Source organism: Pinus tabuliformis, chromosome 4_2 (assembly GCF_031772625.1).
Source record: "Pinus tabuliformis cultivar Carrire ecotype Pingquan chromosome 4_2, CPIR1, whole genome shotgun sequence".
NCBI classification, from domain to species: domain Eukaryota; kingdom Viridiplantae; phylum Streptophyta; class Pinopsida; order Pinales; family Pinaceae; genus Pinus; species Pinus tabuliformis.
In genome coordinates, this window is record NC_142304.1 from 171343980 (window position 1) to 171367752 (window position 23773).

Genomic DNA, 23773 nt, shown 5'->3' on the forward strand with positions numbered 1-23773 from the left:
AGTCCTCACATGGAAGACTTACCGAGCACACTTTTATAACCAACTCTTTCTGCAAGATTATTGTAGATATGGACCCTACCGTAGAGAAGAGTTACCTAAAAATAATATGCATAACTTTGCTTCCATATAACCATCTAACTATACTTTCTTTGAATGAGCTTGCTTCCAGCGTTGTGAAGATAAGTTTTCCTTTCTCAGGAGAAGAAAGACTTCTTTCAAACTGTCATTTGACCATTTGCATGCCTTCATCCTTGAAGACTACTATTTCCATACTAGATGGAATACATACAAGTCATGTCATAATACTTCTTTCAAGTGTTGGAATTTCTAAGTCTAACTGTTAGAAATCCTTCCTATACTTTCTGATTTATTTATTCATACTTGTTCTGTTAACTAACAAGTTATTTACCATGTAAATACTGAAAATAAATACAAGTACAGTCTCAACACATACAAATCATCAACTGAAGGAAAAACAAGCACACAAGTGACACCGTTATTTTTGGACTAATGTCCCCGGAAAAACCCAATGCGAGAAAACTGATGCAGATATCTGAGGGTTTTATTATTAAGCAGTTTCAGAATACAATCTAGGTGCAAGAAATGGCTCACCCAATAGAGAATGCCCTCGGCAGTAGTACCTCTCAGTTGGAGACAGATATCAGCCCCAATCTCCCCACAAAATCTCCCAACGTCAACCTCTAGGGACTGTGTCAACCTCTCTGGCCCAGTGTCGCCTCTGGAGCCACTGTGTCTCCCATGCTAGCCCTCCTCAACCATTGCACAGCTCCTGGCTACCTCTGTGTGGCCTCTGGTTGCTTCTGTGTGGCCTCTAGTTGGCTCTGCGTCAACCCTCTCCGGGCTTCTGCGCTGATGCTTTTGGTACTATCTCTGCCTCTCTGCTACTGCATTCACTGCCCCTTAGCTGCAACTCTGATTACTCCTTCGATTTCCTTAGCGAGCCCTGCCCCAGAAGATCGAATTCTTGATCAACTCAATGTGTTCTCCAAGTCACCCTGAAGCCTCATATACTTTTCTCGTTGACAATTCAACGGCTTAGATTAAGTCCCTAATCAACGGCTAAGATTAGATTTGGCTTGATCCATGAGTTTTGGACTATTCTAACTCAGTTTTATATTAACTCACATTAATATTTTATTTTCCCTAAGTTTAGACTTAGGGACTTCATTAAAAAATATTAATTATTTTAATATTTCCCAAACTAGTTAGATTCTGCCCAAGCCATTTCTGGGTATTGGAGATCTCATGTGCTTTAGCCTCTCCACCAATTTTTGTGGCTAGAGCACATTCGATGCTACCCCAAATCAACATCAAGTATCTTCCTAAATGACGGTACTTATTGGATCTTGATGATCCCTCTTTGCAAAATGACTACCTCTAACATTATGTTAGAAAATTCTTGGATGAACAATAATATGCAATATTCTCCCAATCTTCTCATTCTTGAAAGTTAGATGATTCCTATCAAAGCAACTTGATCATGTAGACTCTAATTCCTCTACTATCATTCTATATTGGACTCCTAATTCTTCTAATTCTTCTATGTTGGATTGCTGCCAAGAATCTTCTGAGATATCTTTGGGGCACAATCACCTATGGACTGAGATACATTGTTGGGAATGTGAGGCTCCATGGTTATTCTGATGTTGACTGGGCTGGCAGTGTGGTGGATTGTAAGAGCACATCAGGATGTTGCTTCTCACTAGGTTCTACTTTGATATTTGGATGAGAAGGAAGCAGAAAGGTTGCTTTGAGCACTGCCGAGGCCGAATATATTCCCGCTAGTATGGCCTCCTGTGAAGTTGTTTGGTTGAGGAAGCTCATTAATGAGCAGTTTGGACATGTGTTGGGTCCTACCATGATCTTCTACGACATTCAAAGTGGGGTTAGTCTTTTTGAGAATCCTGTGTTTCATGACCGCTCCAAGCATATTGATATCAAGTACCACTTTATCCGGGATATGGCACAATGGGGAGCAATAAGGCTCCATCACATTGGGACTAATGAACAAGTCACAAATATTCTTACGAAGCCCCGGGGGAAGGTCAAATTCTTAACCTTCCGTGAACGACTTGGAGTCATGGAGAGACCCTCTTATGAGAGTCCCGTTTGAGTTGGATATTGAGCTCTAGGAGCTCTGGGGGGCTTGGGGTACTTCTTGGAGCGATGAGCAACCATAGGGTGAGTGGTTCACCTTCCCCTATTGGTGCGTTGTTTATAGGGTGAGTGGTTCACCTTCCCCTGTGATACCACATGATGGTTGATATATGCATAGGATGAGTGGTTCACCTTCTCCTATGGCATATGAGCAGGATGAGTGGTTCACCTTCTCCTACCAATACATCCTACCCATGTAGTCCGGGACTCATGGGAAGTACCTCTCATGTAACCAATGCGTAGAGAAATGAGGATAGGAACCATAGTACTACCAATGGACATATCGTGTACTACCGTACTCCCTATGCTAGGATGTTTGATATTGATCTGAGATCAATGGAGACTGACTTCAAGTCAGTGGAGAGTGGTATGATACAATCTCGATCATTTCTTTTTCATTATTTCTTCATAGTTAAGCAAAGAAAAGTAGAATAGAGCAGAGCAGGAATGAAAGGGATGGTACAAATTGTCAGAGGATTTGGCAGGTAGAGTTCTCCCTAGTTGGAAGTGTTAAATTTGGCAACTAGGGCCAAACTCCACCTTGGACAGCTCATATGATGCAGCGGATATTTTTATTTGATTCCTCTTTCAGTCACTTGTACTTCTCCTGAAGTTGATGCTACCTTATACCGTCAACTTGTAGGAAAACTTTTGTATCTAACCCCTACTTGTCCTGACCTTTCCTTTGTTGTTAGCCTTGTTGCTCGGTTTATGCAAAACCCACATGAAAGTCATTGGAAAGCAGCTAAAAGAATACTTCGTTATGTTCGAGGTAAAGTTTAGTTTGGGATTCATTACAGTGCCGAAGCATCTCCTCTATTGGTTGGTTTCACTAATTCCGATTGGGCTGGTGACCCTGATGATCGGAAGTCTACTGCAGGTTATGTGTTCACTCTTGGTTCAGGACCTATTACATGGGCTTGCAAGAAACAAGGTGCCATTTCTCTTTCTTCAGCAGAAGCAGAGTATCGTGGTGTCGTAGAAGCCAGTAAGGAAGCCTTGTGGCTTCGTCAAATCCTGTCAGAGTTTTGCTTTCAGCAACAGCATCTGACTAAACTTTGGTGTGATAATCAAAGTGCCATTCAACTATGAAAAGATCCAGTCCAACATCAGCATAGCAAACACATTGAACTACACATGCACTTCATCATAGAGCTCATTCACGACCATGTTCTTGAAGTGCAATATTGTTCAACAGATGATCAAGTTGGAGACATCTTTACAAAGGCTCTCATAGAGGCGAAGTTCACTAAACTTCGATTTATGGCTAGAGTTCAGGAAGTTGTCACTAAGGGGGGATAGGATCTAGTGCCTCCTTCCTTCTCCTATTGTGTCATATTTGTAAATCCTTCAATCCTATCCCAAGTTGTTCTTAAGGGGGGATGTTAGGATATTCCGACACATAGGAAATAGTTAAGTATAACTTGGTCTAGTGTAGAGTTAGGTAAAGTGTGTTTCTTTACTATGTACATTTTGTAACTTACAATCTGACGGTCACGATATGTAGTGATTCGACGGTTCATTCTCTCCTCGGTATTACCAACACTTGATCCGTGGCTTAACACCTGATTGGTCCATGATCTCTATTTAAAGAGCATGGAGGGTCATTTGTAGGGTAACCGTCCATGAGAGAAGCTCATGTAAATTTTCATTCTTTTATTAATAAATTGCCTGAAGTGGCCGCGTTGGCTCAGGTCGTGGACTGTTTCCCTCTTTGAGGGTTTTAACCACGTCGAAAATACTGGTGTATTGATCTGTGATCTGTTTGTGAGCGGTGTCCTTTGGTGTTCTGTCTGAGGAACTTACCCTGTAAATTCCTACAAGTTTCGGCCCTCCTACAACTTGAATCTACAATTCTCGGCTTCTTGCAACTTGGACCTACAATTCGTGTCCAAGTAATTTCAAAAACCCTTTCCTTCGCACGTGTGGACAAAAATCAGGTCTCCTTTCTTTGCTTGGACTTCTTTCTTGTCTTCTAACCCTTTTTCTCTTCCTTTTCTTGCTTGAGATGAAACTACATAAGTGTGTTCAAATGAATCAAGCTTCCTTCCTTTATATAGACTTCCCATCAGGTCGAATAGCCCATTACTAGGCCGACTTCTCCTTGGTAGGGCCGACTTGTGCTTGGAGGCTTATTTGACTTTCTAGACTCGTAATTAATATCTTTTACAAGTTTCAACTTGCCCAATAGTGTCTTACACAATTGATAAGGCCTCTCATGACTTAAGAAAAATATTCTTTTGACTTGACAAACCCGAGGAGCATGAAATGCATGCTTGACCTATATGACCAATAAAATGAAGCATGAAACCCATGCTTAAAAATAATATTTTTCTTTCTTCTTTTTCTTCTAACATAAGATATACACAATTGCATGAGTACAATGAAAATTATGAAGACCAAAACTAGTTACATTTTCCAACATAAATAACCTTGCAACTTCACTTTACCATCTCCAAAATATCTGAGATCAAGCATATTGTATCTGTATTTTCTTAGGTGGGCCATTATCCCAAGACAAGAGCCCACATAAGTTTGGACTTGTTAATGAAAAACTTGTTGAGCAGAAATCTGTTTGTATCATTGTGATTGAGATCATTATTTAGTTTTGTTGAATATTTTGTTAGGAACCTAGATGTGTGTTTATTTTATTTTTATTTTTGCTAGGAATCAATGTTATCATAATCAAATTGGTCAATGAATCAAAAAACCTTCTGGACCGGGAATTGGTCAGAATCAGTAAAAAACGAGACCAAAAAACCAATTGACCAATGTTAAATTTTCGATAACAATAGTATGTTCTATGCTTTAGTACAATTTACTTCAATGTTCCATATCAGCCCAATGGAAATTTCTAATTATCTTCAGTAGAAATCACATTAACTAATACACATTGATAGTAAGATTCAACCAATGTAGGCACATGTAGGTATGCAAGTAGTATGAATTTATGGGCCTTAATGGCGAAACTTAGATATGGCAACATCTTGTGTGAAAATGTCTCCATGCAAGCTTATCTAGTAAGGGGAGGTTAGAACATAAAAACATATGCAGAAGACAAACCAAGACAAGAGGACACAAGATGTGGCGGATGCCAGGGACAAACCCCAATGTGGGGAAACCCTTCGATCAAATCTTCTTATTATTCTTCAATAGTTCAGCAGAGAGAGAGAGAGAGTACAAATATCATAAATACAAACCCAAAACAATTCTTCCAAATCAGTAGTCAAATCAGCAGTCAATGCAGCCCTAACAAAAAGTCAACAGTGGTCAAAGCAGCCCCAAAACGTCCTCCAAGCAGCTCAGTCAACAGCAGAAGAATGCAGCCTGCCAAGGGAGTCAAAAACAACCCAGAACCTGCTCAGTCAACCCAGTCAAACTCTGTTGTAATTCTGTGGTCAAACCAGAAATTCAACGCAGCAGTCAACTCGATCAAACAATCCCCAATCACCTCGAAATCTGTGCCAAAGAATGTAGCCTGCAGAAATCGAAATTTTGCCCACAAAACAAAAGTCAATGTTGGTCAAATACTCTAAGTCAACATTGGTCAACGCATGCCCTAAAACCAGTCCAGAAAGCTGCCTTCTACCATACAAGCGAAGGCGAGAGAGCCTCCAAGTTGTACGAACCAATCAAGAGAGGAGAGAGAAGAAGATGTGATGAGATGAGTGATGTCCAAATGAGAGAAGGGTCACTTCTATTTATACACTTCGTTGAGGGTGAGGAGACACATCCATTGGGCTTCTTGAGCCTACATTTGACTGAGGCCGACCTTGACAATTTGTCCATGAGAAAGAATAAATTCAAAATTCCATTTCTGCTTGTCAGAATGAGATGATCTTTATATCAAAATTGTACCTCTCGAAAAGAGGAATCCAATGCAATAATCATCTCCATCATATGAGTTGTCCTAAGGTGGAACTTGGTCCTAATTGCCAATTTTAACACTCTTTCTCAACTAGGAAGAATTCCACCTGCCAATCCATCATCATGCCAACCTATCATCCAGTACCATCCCTGACATCACTACTCTGTACTGCTCTGATGAACCATGAAATAATAATGAAAAGGAAGTGATCGATAGTGAGACATTAGATCATATCACTCTCCACTGACAAAAGTCAGTCCTTGATCCCAAATCAAGTTGTTGGAGACCATGCATCCTAGTCATAGGGAGTACAGCAGTACACGATGTGTCCATCGGTAGTGTTATGGTCCCTAACCATCTTTTCCCAACAAATTGGCCAGATGAGAGGTACTTCCCATGAGTCCCAGACTCTATGGGTAGGATGTGTGTCAAGGCATCAGTAGGAGAAGGTGAACCACTCATCCTGCTCATATGCCATAGGAGAAGGTGAACCACTCATCCTATGAATATGTCAATCACAGGGGAAGTTGAACCACTCACCCTACATGCATGTGTCCGGATAGGGGGAGGTGAACCATGTTGGAAATACTGAGAGGGGGGGTGAATCAATATTCCTTTTCAATTATTATTTTTACTAGTTAAATCATTTATATTTAGAACACAAAATGAACAATAGGAATAAATGATTTTATTAATATAATCTTTACAATAAATCAGGTACAATATATAAAAGGCTCCAACTTATTGCCAAGCACCAACTTGGTCTTTTTTGAGGCTTCAACCTCTAGGACACCAACCCTATCTTCTCAAGGCACCAACCTTGTGTTTAGGAGCACCAACTCCAAGGACACCAATCCTTCCAATTCTAAGGCACCAACCCCAAGGGCTCTGACCCTATCTTGTCAAGGCACCAACCTTGGATTTAGGAGCACCAACTCCAAGGACACCAATCCTTCCAATTCTGAGGCACCAACCCCAAGGGCTCCGACCCTATCTTGTCAAGAAATGTTTTGATTGTATTACACTGCTCTCAAAATCTTCTTCACTGTGTTCTGTCAATCTACAACTTCACTGCTACCTCAATGACAACCTATCTTCATATGAAGAAGTCTTCACAATTCTTCATATTGCCCAAACAGAGTCTACAAAGTTACCTCATGATGATTTCAAATAGCCATCATGATCTACAAGAGTCTTCACACAACTTCAATGTGTCTACAATGAACTGCACTAACCTATGCACAAAAACAACTCTCTGTTTCAAGCCTCTATTCTCACTGTCACACAGGAGTGACTGCTTCAGGAATGACTTCTTTAGAGGAGTGACTGTCGCGGTTTCATATTGTGTGTTCAATTAAAAAAACAGCCCTGTTCATACTCAGATAATCTTCTTAGATCCGCAGAGCGTCCTTTTGAATTGTTATATGAATCACTCTCAAACACAAGTCCCAGCATTTTAATAGATAACCCAGTCAACTGAATGTTCGACCTTCGGCTTCCTTCTTCCCTCGCTCGACCTTTGGCTTCCTTTTTCGCTCGCTCGACCTTCGGCTTCCCGATCTTTGGCTTCCTCTGTCTCTTCAAGTTCACGAGTTGTGAACTTCTTTATGCTTTATTTTTATGCCCGAGATAGATGCTTAAAACTTAAGCGTTTCAACTTGTATATATATGAGTCTCACCAATACCCAAAAGACACGTTTATTGGAGAGGCCAACTTATGATGTTGCATCTTTTATATCAGAGAGTCTTTCATCCATAGACTTAATTATTCACAGAAATCGCATCATAAGAGAGGTTATACCCATATTGGAGGTCCCACGTGCCACGTCATTCCTTTAATCTCGCAATCGCAACTTTCATGAAAATCAGAGGTTTTACAAGTGTGCACATGCTCTGTCCTCAAATATCAACATCATCGATATTCACATATCAACATAGTTAAAACGATATAATGGGTGGTCCCACCTGCCACATCATCACCTTAATCACAATCGCAACTTCCAGAGGTCTTCTCATAACATAGTCGATCCCCTACAGCGAACAGAGCAGATGCGGTATACAATAAATTGTTTTTAATAAGTCCGTCGGGTCCACACCTCTATTGCAATCAGCGGTTTGACATCCCTTTGAAACTTGCGATTACTGTAGATGCGATATTTTATTAAGTCATGCTATAATGGTGCAGCGGGTCGGCAATGCTATCCCAGTCGGCGGTTCGGGGGTTTATCGCAATCACAGTTTTAGTGCGACATTTCTTTAAGACTTGTGATGTGAAGGTTCCAATACACGTAGATGCAATATTACAATAGGGCGATTACCGCAACCTGTTTTCGGGTCATCAATACATATCATAGGGGGATTCAATGTGACAAGCCTTCATAACTTGCGACACAAAGGTTCCGATACGGCAGATGCGATATTAATTAGGGCGTGTTGTAATGGGACCATTGGTTCCACAATGCTCCTTCGATATCGTTGTTTCTCCTGTGGCTTATCTTCCTGTGACCTTCGATAACTCTGTTTATGCTCCTCCTCTTTTTTCTTCCTATCGGTTCTTCTTGGGCATATATTACATGCGATACTTCCGATATGGCTCCTCTGATGTTTTCTTCTTTAATCCTCTGATATCGTTGTTGCTCTTTATTCTCCCAATAACACTTACCCTTGGCCATATGCTATAACCTGCTTCTCTTGCTCCGATAACTTGCTTCTTTGATGGCTTTCGATAAACTCTTCATTTTACGCTTTGGCTTCACGATGGCTTCTCCTCTTTGGCTTCTTGCTCCTGTTGCTTCACGGATCTACTGCTTCTATTCTGTCTGTATATATATATTCAATCCACTTGGGTCCTCCATCTCATCATATCATCATATATCAAACTTTCTTCACTATGAGCATTATGATCAATGGGCATCAATGGGTAATCATGTATCAAAGAATTTTCTATCACTAACACTTCCATATTGACATCAATGACAACCTAGAATAACAAACCACTCACCCTACAAACATGTCAAGCATAATGGGGTATCACAGGGGAAGGTGAACCACTCAGCCTGTATCCAAAGCACCACTAGGGGAAGGTGAACCACTCACCCTATGGTTGCTCATAGCTCCAATAAGTACCCCCACACCCCAAGGGGCTCCTAGAGCTCTATGTCCAACTCATACAGGACCCTCATAGGAGGGTCATTCAACGACTCCAAGTCTCTCTCGGAAGGTTAAGAATTTGACCTTCCCCAAAGGCTTCGTGAGAATGTCTGCAACCTGCTCATCCATCATGATGTGTTGGAGCCTAACTGCTCCCTGTTGTACCATATCCCGGATAAAGTGGTACCTGATATCAATGTGCTTGGAGCAATCGTGGAACACGGGATTGTCAGATAGACGAATCCCTCTCTGGTTGTTGCAGAAGATCACAGTGGTATCTAGCACATGCTCAAATAGCTCATTGAAGAGCTTCCTCAACCAAATTACTTCACAACAGGCCATACTCGCAGCAATGTATTCGGCCTCGGCGTTGCTTAGTGCAACCAATTTCTACTCCCTGCTCATCGAAGATACAGAAGCAGACCAGGGCCCCCACAAGTTGACGATACTCAGTAGGCTTCGCCAATCTGGGGCCAGCAGCACTTCGCATAGCTTCTTAAAGTTGAGTTCCATCAAACTAGTCACGGACTTGCAGTCCACCATCCGACATGTCTCAAGTAGCTTCACAATGTATTTTTCTTCAGAAAGGAAAATTTCACCTGGATTTTGCCAGACCTCCAACCCTAGGAAATAATGCATCAGACCTAGGTCCTTCATCTCGAACTCGGAAGCCAACTCCCTCTTGCATTGATGAATGAGAGGATCATCACTTGTCAGAAAGAGATCATCCACATAAAGGACCAGAATGAGAGGTTTGTCCTTTTCAACTTTGAAGTATAGGTTCAGGTCAGCATCTCTCCTTGTAAATCGTCGCTTCATAAGATAACTATTGATCCTCTCATACCAAGCCTTAGGGGCTTGCTTCAACCTAGAGAGGGCTTTATTCAACCTACATACATGTGTCTCACGACTTGAACCTCAAACCCCTCCAGTTGTTCCACATACACTTCCTCCTTAAGCGAACCATGCAAGGAAGTAGTTTTGACATCCATCTGGTGAAGGTTCCATCCTTGGGAGGTAGCAAGGGCTATAATCGAATGGATGGTGGTATATCGGGCAATTGGGGCAAATATCTCATCGTAGTCTACTCCCTTTGAGAGAAGCATCGAGCTACAAATCTGGCCTTGAATTTCTCAACACTCCTATCAGCTCCATGTTTGACCTTGTAGAGCCATTTCGATGTGACCACTGACTTATCCTTAGGTCTAGGAACCACATCCCAAACATCATTCTTCATGATCAACTCATACTCCTCATTCATCGCATCCTTCCGAACTTGTTGTTTTATGGCATCCTCGAATGCACAAGGCTGAGATTGAACAATGATACTCATGGCAGCTAAGTACCCTTGATACCTATTCAATTTCCTGCTTTCAAGAAATGCCCCCATTGGTGCAATATGTTTCTTAGCATCTTCAAGAGTATCTTTGAGCCACAAAGGCCTTTTCCTTGAAGTAGAGGACTCACTAGGAGGTGGAGCAATGGGATCCATCGGACCTTCAACTTCAGGTATCGGTTCATTAGACACAGGTTCAACCTACTTATCTCCATCAACATCATCATTGTCCTTCCTTGGAATAAGAAGATCTCGGATCTTTCTAAGAGCAGAATCATCATCGAAAGTGACATCATGACTCAATTCCACTTCCCTTTGACCAGGGATATAGATTCTATATGCCTTCGAAGTTTCATTGTAGCCCACAAACGTTCCTTTCTTCCTAGATGCATCTAGTTTGTTCTTTTCTCTTTTGGTACATGAAAATATACGAGACAACCAAAAATTATAAAATGAGAGACATCAGGTTTCTTACCGATGAAATCTTCTTCGAGTGTCTTGAAGTCCAAAGCTTTATGCGGCCATCAGTTTTGGACATACACAGCGGTGTTGGCAGCTTCTCCCCATAAGAACTTCGAAAGACCTTGATCATGAAGCATAGCACGGGTGTCTTCTATAATAGTATGATTCTTCCTTTCAGCAACACCATTTTGTTCATGAGTAGATACAGAAGTGGTATCCCTCTTAATGCCAACTTCTCTACAATAGTCTTTGAATTCATTTGACTCATATTTGGTACCATTATTGGTCCTCAATATTTTGAACTTCTTCCCTGTTTGATTCTCGACTAAGGAGCGGAACCATTTGAATACTTCATCCTTCTTCTTTAAGAAATAGATGCATGTTTTAGAGAGAAGTCATCCACAAAAATAACATAATACAAATATCCACCCAAAGATGTCACAAGCAACATACCTAATAGATCAGAATCGAACAATTGAAGAATATCGGTGGTTTGAGTCTCACTTGAGGCGAATGGTCCCCTTGTATGTTTTCCAGCTTCGCATCCATGACAAACACCTTCATGATTTCAGTTGAATTCGCGCATCCCTGTGACGATCTTCCTTACATCGGGTAAGGCTTTGAAATGAAGGTGAACAAATCTTCAGTGCCATAATTTGGATTGAAGAGAAGTGTCACAAGTCATTGCTCCCAACAGAATTCCTCCACCCTAATAGAGACCTTCAACCCTGAATCCAAGAGTGAATGCATCTCTTGGGATCATTTGCCAAACACGAACCTTCCCATCAATGAATGCCACCTTAAAACCTTTGTCTTCCATCGTAGAAATAGAAACCAAGTTCTTTTCAAATCAAGTACATATAGCACTTCTTGCAAATGAAGAGTTGGACCTTGATTTAAGTGAAGAGTAATAGTCCCAATTCCTTTCATGGGATAAGTGGCATTATCCCCAAGTACAATCTCCATATTTGTCTTCTTTTCAACCAAGTTTGAGAGAGCTTCCTTGTACCCAGTGAAGTGCCTTGAGGCACCACTATCAATCAACCAATGGTCCAATGTATCCGAAGGAGAGGCGGTGGAGAGGGCAGAAATAAGATAAAATTATTTTTGCTTTACAACATTAACTTCTTCATACCTAGAGTTTGTTGACTTCTTGGGAGGACGACCATTTCCATTTCGAGCAATGGGAGCATTCCTCTTTCATTTGTTGTTGAACATGTTGTTCCTTTGATTGCCATTGCCCTTGAAGTTGTTGTTATTGTTGTCATCATCTCTTGGAGTATCCTTCTTGTGAGGACACTCTCTAGCACAGTGGCCAAACCTGTTGCAATTGAAGCACCTTCCTTTCCCTCCTTCTTTGAATCCCAGCTTGAACCTTTGTCCTTGATTCCTTGGACCAGCATTGTTCCTTCTCTTAGAATGATTGGAGAAGGTGGTAGGATTGTTTCCATTTGAGAGCTTGTCTCTTTCCATCATCCTTATTACTTCTTGAGTGCATCTGGCCAATAGTTCATCAAATCCCAAAATCCTTTTATTATTGAGGATGGTAGTGTTAAACACATCCCAATCTCTTGTAATGCCTCCAAGTGCAATAAGAGAGGGCTCTTTGTCACCAGTGATTTCACTAATAGATAGGATATCATTCTTGATATCGGTAATCCTCATGAAGTAGGATTTGATGGATTCTCCTCTATCCATCTTGATATCTTTCAACTTGTTCTTGAGAAAGAGAATTTGATTTGCATTGTTTACTTTGAACATCCCAATCAGCTTTTCATACATCTTAGATGTTTCCAAATCAGAAACATAGGTAACCAAAGGCTTATGAATAGAATCAACAATAATCTTCTTAGCTTTAACCTCACCTTTCTTGTACTTGGTTTGTGCAAAAGCAGAGGCATTTGAAGGAGGCTCTACTATTCTTCCTTTGACATAATCCATAGCATCATTTTCTTCTAATGTCAAATCCAAAGTCATATTCCATGCATGATAGTCGGATTTGTCTTTAAGCTTGTCCTCGGATTTGAAGAAAAATGTAGTCGTCATTGGGACCAGTTCCAAGTCCTTGTCCAACAGCTTCGCTAAGTGACTGCTTTGCTTCACTCTTGCTTGGGCTTTGTCTTCACCTGAGCTCTGATACCATGTTAAATTTTGGTTAACAATGGTATGTTCTATGCTTTAGCACAATTTACTTCAATGCTCCTTATCAGCCCAATGACAATTTCCAATTATCTTCAGTAGCAATCACATTAACTTATACACATTGACAATAAATGCAGATAGAAAATAAAAACATATGCAATAGACAAGCCAAGATAAGAGGACACAAGATGTGGAGGATGCCAGGGACAAACCCCAATGTGGGGAAACCCTTTGATCAAATCTTCTTATTATTCTTCAATAGTTCAGCAAAGAGAGAGAGTACAAATATCAGAAATACAAGCCCAAAACAGTTCTGCCAAATCAGTAGTCAAATCAGCAGTCAATGCAGCCCTAACAGAAAGTCAACGATGGTCAAAGTTGCCCCAAAACGTCCTCACAACATCTCGGTCAATAGCAGAAGAATGCGACCTGCCAATGGAGTCAAAGTCAACCCAAAACCTACTCGATCAACCTAGTCAAAGTCTGTTGTAATTCTATGGTCAAACTAGAGAGTCAACACAATAGTCAACTCAGTCAAACAATGCCCAATCACCTTGAAATCTATGCCAAATAATGCAGCATGCAGAAATTGAAATTATGCCCACAAAACAGAAGTCAACGTTGGTCAAATACTCCAAGACAATGCTGGTCAATGCATGCCCTAATCCCTTAAATTTCTGGCCTCCAAAACCAGTCCAGAAATCTGCCTTCTTCCGCACGTGTGAAGGAGAGAGAGCCTCCAAGTTGTACGAACCAATCAAGAGAGGAGAGAGAAGAAGATGTGATGAGATGAGTGATGTCCAAATGAGAGAAGGGTCACTTCTATTTAAATTTTATACACTTTGTTGAGGGTGAGGAGACACATCCATTGGGCTTCTAGAACCTACATTTGACGGAGGGCTGCCTTGATTATTTGTCCATGAGAAAGAATAAATTCAAAATTCCATTTCTATTTGTCAGAATGAGATGATCTTTAGATCAAAATTGTACCTCTCGAAAAGAGGAATCCAATGCAATAATCATCTCCATCATATGAGTTGTCGTAAGGTGGAAGTTGACCCTAGTTGCCAATTTTAACAACCAATAACACACAAAATATTCAAAATTTAAAGAAAAACAAATATATTCATATGCATCCATATGAATCCAAACAATTTATACACAAATAAGCAAAATTTCTCATTTATATAGCATGTAAGGGTGCACATAACCAAAATAGCATTGAGTGCAATCCATCTCTAAACAAAAAATACATCAACAAATAGGCTCTCGATGGCGTCTAACATCCAAAAAAAAGCTACAACAAACACCTACATGTCATCAAAATCATTGCCTATTTAGGGATCTCCATCATCAATATAACCTTCTATGCAGTAAAATAACATAGAAAAATGGTAGCATGTCAAGTCAATATTTTTTTGAGTGATGGGTGGCATATTTAGTAGAATCATGATAGAGTATTTCGAAAACCTATGCCACTAACATCAAAGCATATAAAGGGTTTTCTGCTCTGGATTAAATACTAGTTCCATATGCTCGTACATGACAAAATTCAATGGAGATGTTGCAATACCCCCAATCCTGAAATTCTGGAAAATTGTTGAGTGTGCCAAATTTTGAGTGAGATCTAAAATTCTACTTTCTCCATATGAAATTCAATGAGGTTGGAAACACTCTCAGACATCCTAAGTGATTTCATGGTAATGTTAAAAAATTAAGTAAAAGTGGCATTCTCCTTTATCTTTCATTTTCATCCGTTTACATTCTCCTTTTACTTTCATTTTCATATGTTTACTTAAAGTTTTGACATTACCATAAATTGCCTAACAATATTAAGGCCATAGGCTTGACTATTAGGCTAGGCTAGGGAAAAATTAGAAGTGGGCCAAGAAAATGTAAAAAATAAAATAGGCAAATTTTTTAATCTGGCCTACGCGGGTATGGGCTACATGGAACTGGTCTCGAACCAACTGGTTTGGCGAAATAGGTCGGTTTGGTAACGAACCAGCCTATTCTAGTTTCGAAACCCAAACTTGACTGGTTTTCGGCCCAAACTGATCGGATCGGCTGGTTTCGATAACATTACTAGGAATTAAATGCTTGGTTCTAGTTTCATGGAAAACTAACATGGTATCAAAGCTAGAACTCGGAAGAAAACCGATCTCGGAATTGCAGGTGCCAAGTTCCTACTAGATTGTTGAGGCCAGGTTTGGCCATGATTGTATGAGTGGAATTTTTTTAGAGGTTGAATTAAACGACGAATCGTTAAAAAGAATTTTTTGAAGGCCATTTTTTTTGTTAAGTGGCATGTTTGAGAAAGAAAATGGAATTACTGGTTGTGGTGGTTGATAGTTGCTAGCTACCAACCTAGCCGACCGACTGACCGACAAGAAAACAGGGTCAGGCAAAGGGCACAACTAAACATCATCAAACAACAATGTGAAATGACAATTGCAGAGAAGCACACATGGAGAACAACAGAACATGGACACAACTATCGGGTCTACGAGCAGAGACATAGGTGTTTTGAGTCGATGCCACAATAAATCACAGTTGACAAGTGTGTCAGGGGGCCGAAATGTCGTTGCATGCAGGCATGGCGGAATAATAAAGTCACAAGTCGCGAAGGAGGTTGGAAAACGTGACGGTTGTGAAGTGAGCAGCTATGTGTCGGGTCAACTCAGGATGGCGACAAAAGTAGATAGTCGTTGGGCCTACAGGCTGCATTCAACAATGTTGTACAATGGAAAAAGTTGAGTTACTTGTTATCTACTAAGTTGTACCTAACAGAATCTAAAGACTCCATGGCCCAATGTACACGGAACTCATTAATTTTTTCAGAAGTTCAGAAGTCAGCAAGGCAACTATGCCCCTTTCTCTCTCCTCTCTGTACACTCTCTCTCTAATTCTGCACCCCTATGGGGGAAATGTATTAAAAGTCGCTAGCATGATGAATTTTGTAATAGGCTTAGGCAACTTGGGAGCCAATTATCAAGTCGGTCCACTCTAGAATGTTTTCTTCGCCAAGCTAATTATTCTTACTTTTTAGCAATGAATAACTAGCTCAGTTTCTTCACTCACACACCCCCAAAGTTGAAGTGCAGCTTGAAAACTCGGCCTTGGGTCCAACATAATGCCTAGAGTTGATGTATATTACAATGCTAGGTCATATCTTAAGTGTCAAATAATTTGACTAGGTATTTATAAGATTTTTTAAATTATTAAAAATGCCCTTGGGACGAGATTTTTAATTAATTGCTATGTAAAATTGTAAAAAAGTGATACTGGACGATGTTGGGGACGTATAAGTACTCAAAATTTATCTAGGTCAAAGGCATCAAGTGACAAAAATGCAAAATATTAATAAGGGTAAAACATATTAAATGTGTTTTTTCAAGTCGAAGCTAGAGCTCAAGTGACATGGAATTTAAACAAAAGTTCAAGGTTAAGTTCAAGGTGACTTGGCAGCCACATACAAGCACCATGAGTTGACCATCCATACCACGAGTCAATTGCGACTTGTGAGGTCGAATTATATGACATCAGCAGGTCGAGATCTTCATGCTATCACCACGGATTTGGAGGAACAAGCGTCACTTTTAGCTTGAGTTTTTAGTGGAAGTTTGTCTCCACATTTATGTCCACTCGTCCACACATGAGCTTGGTTGCCAGTTCACAGCCCTTATGTTGGCAGATAAGGAGATGCATAGGCCCAATATGGCAGATTCGCACATAGTAGATGGTCACATGTGTTTGTTCATGTTATGAATAAATATATAGGAAATAATGTAAATGATAATAGTTAATAATGATTAGTTAACTAGTAATTAGGTTGAAGGGTCATGTCTAAATGAGACATGACTCTCCATGAAGAGGCACCTACATAGTATATAAGCAAACCTCTCGCTCTCGTTGTATCATCATTCTTATTCACACATTTAATATATAATATTTGTATCCTCGTGGATATCTTTATATTCCAAGTCTTTTGGAGTAATTAATCTGAAGAAGGAACATTGTTCGCTTCATTTGGTATCGGAGCCACATTGGTTCATCACCAGGCCTTTGGCCATCAACTTCGTCAACCTTGTTGCTGTATAATTGAAGCATTTCGCTATAAAATTGGACGTTCTCCATTCTATCGGATTCGCCGCCAGGGCTTTGGCCATTAAGAAAGCAAATATATTTATATACCAAAAAATAAAAAATAATAAAAAAAAACATAAAAGAGAATATATATTTAGAAAAAAAACAAAATAATTATTAAAAATAGACAAATAAATCAAAAGTTAAAAAGATAAAAATAAAAACAAAACAAAAAAATTATATTACAAAAAAAAAATATAGATATAGATATATATATATATATACATTAAAAAAAATATAATTAAGAAAAGAAAAAAGGAAACTCACAACATTACATGTCAACCCGACCAACCCTGCCATACCGTCATCTTCCATCTGCATGTAGCTGGACGAAAGCACGCCACCATAGCTGGACAAAAGCACGCCACCACCATAATACGAAACCACAAGCTGCAGCCACACAAAGTGTCCAGTAGCCTTCATGCTCTCTGATAATGTCTTCACACAGCTTTAGTCAGTCTACTATTAGTTGCACTAAGCTTTGCATAAAGAACAACTTCCTGTTCAAGCTTATCTTCTCTACTGGCTACTTCTCCCCTTCGACTATCTGTTGTCCTGTTGACCCTTCGGCCCTCTTTCTGTTTCGCTGGATCCTCTTTCTGTTCCGCTGGACCCTCACACGACCTCTACTCCTCCAGCTTATTTCCACAATGTTCAACAACAACAACCGCATTCCCCTCCGAAATTGTTCTTTGCTTTTCTAGGTTTCATACACCTCTGACTGATCGTTTCACTTTCCACTGCCTCTTTGGATTCCTCCTCCATCGTTGTAGATTCCTCTGCCTCACTTGATCTTTCGGCTTCCCTCCTTGGTCGTCGTGGCTTCCTTTGCGTTGGCTTTCCATTCCGCTTCCTGGCTTTACGGTCACTAAGTATTAAAACTGTAAGATAGGCCCGTTTTTCAATGATAACAGGCATCCACCAAGATTGTTCCACTTAATGGACATGCCACATCCTATCGCAATTGCAATCGGCTTGATTTGAGCCTTCTGAGCTATCGTTCAGGCTTCCTGAACCATTGGAACAGTTATCATAAGCCTTTCGGCCTAAAACACCCTGCGCAAGCCAAATATTTATTTACACAGAGAATATGAGAAAAAACAGTCAAACAGACTAAAAGGCGGACTTCAAGAAATATTACACTCGCACCTATTCCTGTATTAGGTCCGGTCCATATCACAATCGGCGCATTCTTGAAGGTCTTTAATAAGTCATGCCCTATTGCATAGCCGATGGCCAATGGCCGATTCCCATGCTCCAATGGACTGGATGCGATATGGTATTAAACTATAGTTAATATACCCGTCGGCTCCACAGCCTTATCGCAGTCGGCGCTTCCAATGTGGCAAGTCTTTACGACTTGCGATATGCGATGGATGCAATGACAGATTAACTCATATTGCAATGTGTGGCGGATCCGCGTGGATATGTACAACAATCAAGAGTTGCCCATGGCGAAGGTCCGATGTGATATCGCTATCAACGATCGCAATGAACCGCTTGACACATTGTAGTGCCCGCTCCCGAAGTGCCGATGCGATAATCGCTATCGACGATTACAAGTCGCAAGGGTTCAGGGTTGAACGTTAACGTAGACCACTCATAGCGATGCAATATGAGGTACCGGACCCAATATGACTCACCGCTCCCGTGTATAAAGTTTCAAGTCCGCAATCTGCCTCCGATAGTGTATTTGCCCTAGAGCCAAGTCTTCCGCCTCCGATAGTGTTAAGCCTATGTATATGGGCTTTCTGTCCGCCAATAGCGTTAAAGCACGCATACATGGGTTTTTCAAGCCCGATAACGTAAATAGATATATATATATATGTGTGTGTGTGTGTGTGTTCTGCTCCCGATGGCTCCCGATAACTCTGTCTGCTTCCTCTGTGGCTCTAATGGCTCTGTTTGTTGTTAAATGCATGCATATAAGCTCTCCGATGGCTCTGTTTCTCTGTTTCCTCCGTCTGCTCTGTGTGCTCCTCTTCTTTGGCATATATATATGACATATACATATGTGGCTCTGTCTGCTCCTCTTGGCTCCTCCAATAGCTCTATTTATGCTTATATATGGCTCCTTTGTAGCTTTGATAGCTCTATTTGCTCCCGAAACCTCTATTTGTTGCCTCCCATGGCTCTGTTCTTCTTTGGCATATATATATTGCATATATATATGACTCCTCCTGTAGCTCCTCTTGCTCCAATGTGGCTCCTCTAGCTTAGCAATGTCTTTCAAAGACCTCCTTGCATATATGAACGCCTCTCTTGCTCTGATATCCTATGATATGCTTTGATCTGCCTCCTTTGGTAACTCCTCTTGCTTATGGCTTGGCTATCCTGATGGCCTTGCTCTTGTATCTCCATGGATCTGCTCGGCTTCCCCTTGGCTTCATGTCATCCTCTAGTATCTAGAATATTGCCATATTGACATCAATGACGACCTAGGTCAACATAATTAACTAGTAATTAGGTTGAAGAGTCATGTCTAAATGAGACATGACTCTCCATGAAGAGGCACTTGCATGGTATATAAGCAGACCTCCCGCTCTCATTGTATCATTATTCTTATTCACACATTTAATATATAACATTTGTATCCTCATGGATATCTTTATATTCCAAGTCTTTTGGAGTAATTAATCTGAAGAAAGAACATTGTTCGCTTCAGCTCACGATTTGAGGCCCTGATTACACATGGATGGGACTACAAGTTGAGTGGAGTATTGTCTCCACTTAGCCCTCTTCATCTACACTTGGCACCTAACTTGCCAATATGCATAGTAGAGAGGTGAGTACGCTACCAACATAGGAAATATCACAACCAAAATTTTGACACTTGGAAACTCAACCTACCAATCATCTACAACAATCCTCTACACTTTGATATTCGACCTATCCTTGGGATTAGCTCCTCACGCCACTTGTTTTATGGAATTACATTGGGATTCTCTCCGAAAATTGTATAAATAAGCCCATTGGTATCATTCTCAAGCTATGGTTGGAAGCTCTGGCTTGGGCTACTATGCTCAAATATTTTCTCACATTTTAGCAATAAAAGTACAAATAATTTTCGGGGCTAGAAGGTGCTCTTGTCTTGCTTGTGATTGGGGTAACATGGTGTAACTGTTCTAATTTATTTGGTTATATCTTGTATGCCTAGACTCCTTGAGAGATAGTGTTGTCCAAGGGGATTGAATAGTAAAAATTTGTTACCCATTTGGTAAATTTTGCATTTGATTTAACCCTCGTGTGTTCTTGTTAATAGCACACTTAGTTTATTTCTCTTGCGAGATTTTCATCTATTGGCTAACAAGCTCATGGAGAATTTCTTGTGATTCAAGCTGCAAGTTACCCTCAAAACATAGGTGGACTAGTCTTATTCATTCGAATACCTCCAAGGGGCTGTCATACATTGATTTTGGGGGAGGACTTTGAGAGGGCTTCAAGGCCCCAAGATTTCCTTCTCTCCATCATATAAATTCCAAATACATATTTTGTTACTTGGTTGTGTTTATTATTGAAAATCAGAGCATTGGGCTTCATATTTGTATCGCTGTCCCAACAACAGCCTCATTTGCACCAAGAGGAGTCAGGTCTCCTTCATTCCCCTTGAGTAAATTGGAATATTTTCTCACTGACCTAAGTCTGCATTTTCTTGGCTAACTGCTCCTAATTTAGGCTAGATTTTCGTGTTTCCCTTTCAAGTTTAAATTAGCTAAATTTTAACTTATTCTTTCGCTGTCTTTTGGTAGAGACTTGAGGCAGACAGGACCACCTTTTGGGGGCTAATCACCAATGCGATTCACTGAATTCTATTGATTGCCTCTTTGTAGACTTTGCGGGCAGCAAAAGGCCATTTTATGCAGAGTCCTTGGATCTGACCATAGGACAGGCTTCGTGCCCTTTTTCTCCACTAGGTTTTGACACAGGTTTCAAGAAGAGAGGGCAGAGGTCAGATCTGATTTTGTGCACTCAAATGAGTCATCTAAAAGGCCACCATACCCCCATTGTTGTAACCTTTTCTCCTTTGAAATTTCCTTATTTGTTGGGAATCCTTCAAGGAAAACTTCCCCTTTGTAACATCCTTGTAATAGCTCTCACTTGGTTGTAAGGTGGCCTTGATTTTTTATATTGGAATAATTGGCTCAATCTCCATAGTAATTTTAGAGTAAAATTTGAACAACTTGTAACAAATTTGGAAAGATTATTACTCCCCTTTGAGGGAAGTGCTTGTAAGCTCTTTCAAAAAGATCCTCTTCATCCTGCATCTTATTGGAGGGATCAAATCTTAATAAAAGGATCATTTTCTTCCTGGGAACTTGGAGATTTTTTCCCTTGGCATCCCTCTTTCCCATCTGGGGAAAGTATTTTTTCTGGTTGCTTGAGTGGTTCAATTTCTTTACTTGACATGCAACATATCTAGTCATGCAATATCACTCCTAGTCTCTTTAGCATTTTCATCTCACGTGTAATCTAATTTAATGTGTTGAATAACTTTCATTTGGTAGCTTAGTCCGCTAATTCCATTTGCACTTATCTCTATTCACGCAATTATCTCTTTCTTGCTATTTGTAGATTAACTTGCTCTTACAATACTTTTGCAATCTCACGACCTAATTTGTTATAATTTTATTAGCTTGCTTTACTTTCAAGTATCATCTACCTTAGTTAGTTAATAAAATTCACTTTAGTTAAATAAGAAAAGAAACGTGCTTTTATTATTTAATTGGAAGGAAAACGTAAAAAGGGTGGCAAACGAGTCAAGTGAGCTATAAGAAAGGGAAGTGACGGGGTCTCTCCTCATTCTTATATTTTCTCACTTGAAATTTATAAACTTTAATATAGTTTCATCTATGAAGATGCCTCGTTTATTCGTATCAAACATTAACTTATCTATTACTCAGGCTCTCTTAACTCTTTTTGGGCATTTTGTTAACGAAGATTGTTTTACAACAACACCTCCATCAATTTTCCCAAATACAAATTGGTTGCTCGTACATTAATTAATTCCTTTATATGTAAGATAACTTAGGTTCTAAGAAGATGAAAGCCAAACAATATTGTGCAAAATGTCAATCATGTAAGTCATTAAAGATCTGGTGCCTGCAGAAAAGTAACATATATCCACTTGAAGAGAAGGACCTTGGTTCAAGGGTATATTGCATTTCCGGACATTCCTTCCACGCATGTGTTGTGTTAAAAAGAAACAGTGATTTGATTACACATAGAACTGAAAAGGAATCAATCATTCTACAAAATCATTCAATCCTTCAAAATCTATGGAACAGTACAACAGCTGCATCTTTAACTTTTGAAAGTAAAGAATACTAAATGCAACTTACCTTCTTGTACAACTGTATAGCCTCTTCATAAAACTTTGGTTTAGAGTATTTTGTTAGTTGCCGCAATTTTGCAATTGCATGAGCAGTCTTAAACTGCAATACAAGTTTAGCACCAATCAAATCTATGGAACTTAACTTCTCAAATTCAGAACTCATAACACAAAAGGTTGAAGATATTAAGTACTAAACTTACAACACAATGATTTTCAAACAAATATTTTGGAGAGAGTTTTGCAGTCTTAAACTGCAATACAAGTTAGTACCAATAAAATCTTAAACTTGACTTCTCAAATACAGAGCTCATAATACAAAAGCTTAAAGATATTAAGTACTAAATGTACAACACAATGATTTTCAAACAAATATTTTAGAGAGGGTCCTCCTCATAACAGGACAGTAATTCAAATCCATAATACATTTCAATCAATATACATCTGTGTATTAACATTGTAAACAATGCCATGCAACAAAGTTAAACTGAAGGTACAGCCTCCAGATGGGCAACATTAAAAAATAAGGTGATGCATTGCAATTCCATTTTTATCATAGCATTGACGTTGTCCACATTCTCAGTTTTTAAAGGCCAGCGCATCAACAAGGAAGCACATAAGAATGAGAATAGATCAATTCAGTATTGAGTGATGCAACATCCTAGCATATAATAGGAGAGAGAGAGTAGTTATGTAATTCTTGAACACCTAATCTTTTAGTACATGTGTTAAGTATTGATTATATCACCTTATTATAAAGTATCTGTTAAAATTGGCAACTAGGGCCAAATTCCACTTTGGACAGCTCCTTTGAGGAAGATAATTGCAGCATTAAATTCCTCTTTTCTAGATGACCAAAATTGATCTAAAGATCGTCAAATTTGGATAAGTAAAAGTGGGTTTTTGAATTAATTCTCTCACATAAATATTATCAAGGCCGGCCTTATCTCTATGTCAGCTCAACAGATCCAATAGACATGTCCCTTGATCCTCGACCAAATTGTATAAATAGGGGTGCTTCCACCCTCATATAGTCATGATCCTAAGAGCAACTCGCATCTCTGTTTGGCCACAGATTGGGAGCATCCTAGACAAAGAGGAGAGGACGAGTTCTATAGCCTTTTTGAATACTGAATTAACCTCACGGCTGAGCTGAATAGTA

General features: G+C 39.8%; 1 protein-coding gene across 2 annotated transcripts in view; it reads right to left on the reverse strand.

Moving 5' to 3' along the window:
- LOC149168728 (Mitochondrial inner membrane translocase complex, subunit Tim44-related protein) overlaps positions 1 to 23773 on the reverse strand; it is a 453829-nt gene that overhangs the window by 194495 nt on the left and 235561 nt on the right. For both annotated transcript variants that reach the window (XM_089428390.1, XM_089428389.1), the window contains exon 7: positions 22622 to 22714. In XM_089428390.1, coding sequence (XP_089284516.1) covers positions 22622 to 22714 — 93 coding nt within the window. The remainder of the gene's footprint in view (positions 1 to 22621; positions 22715 to 23773) is intronic.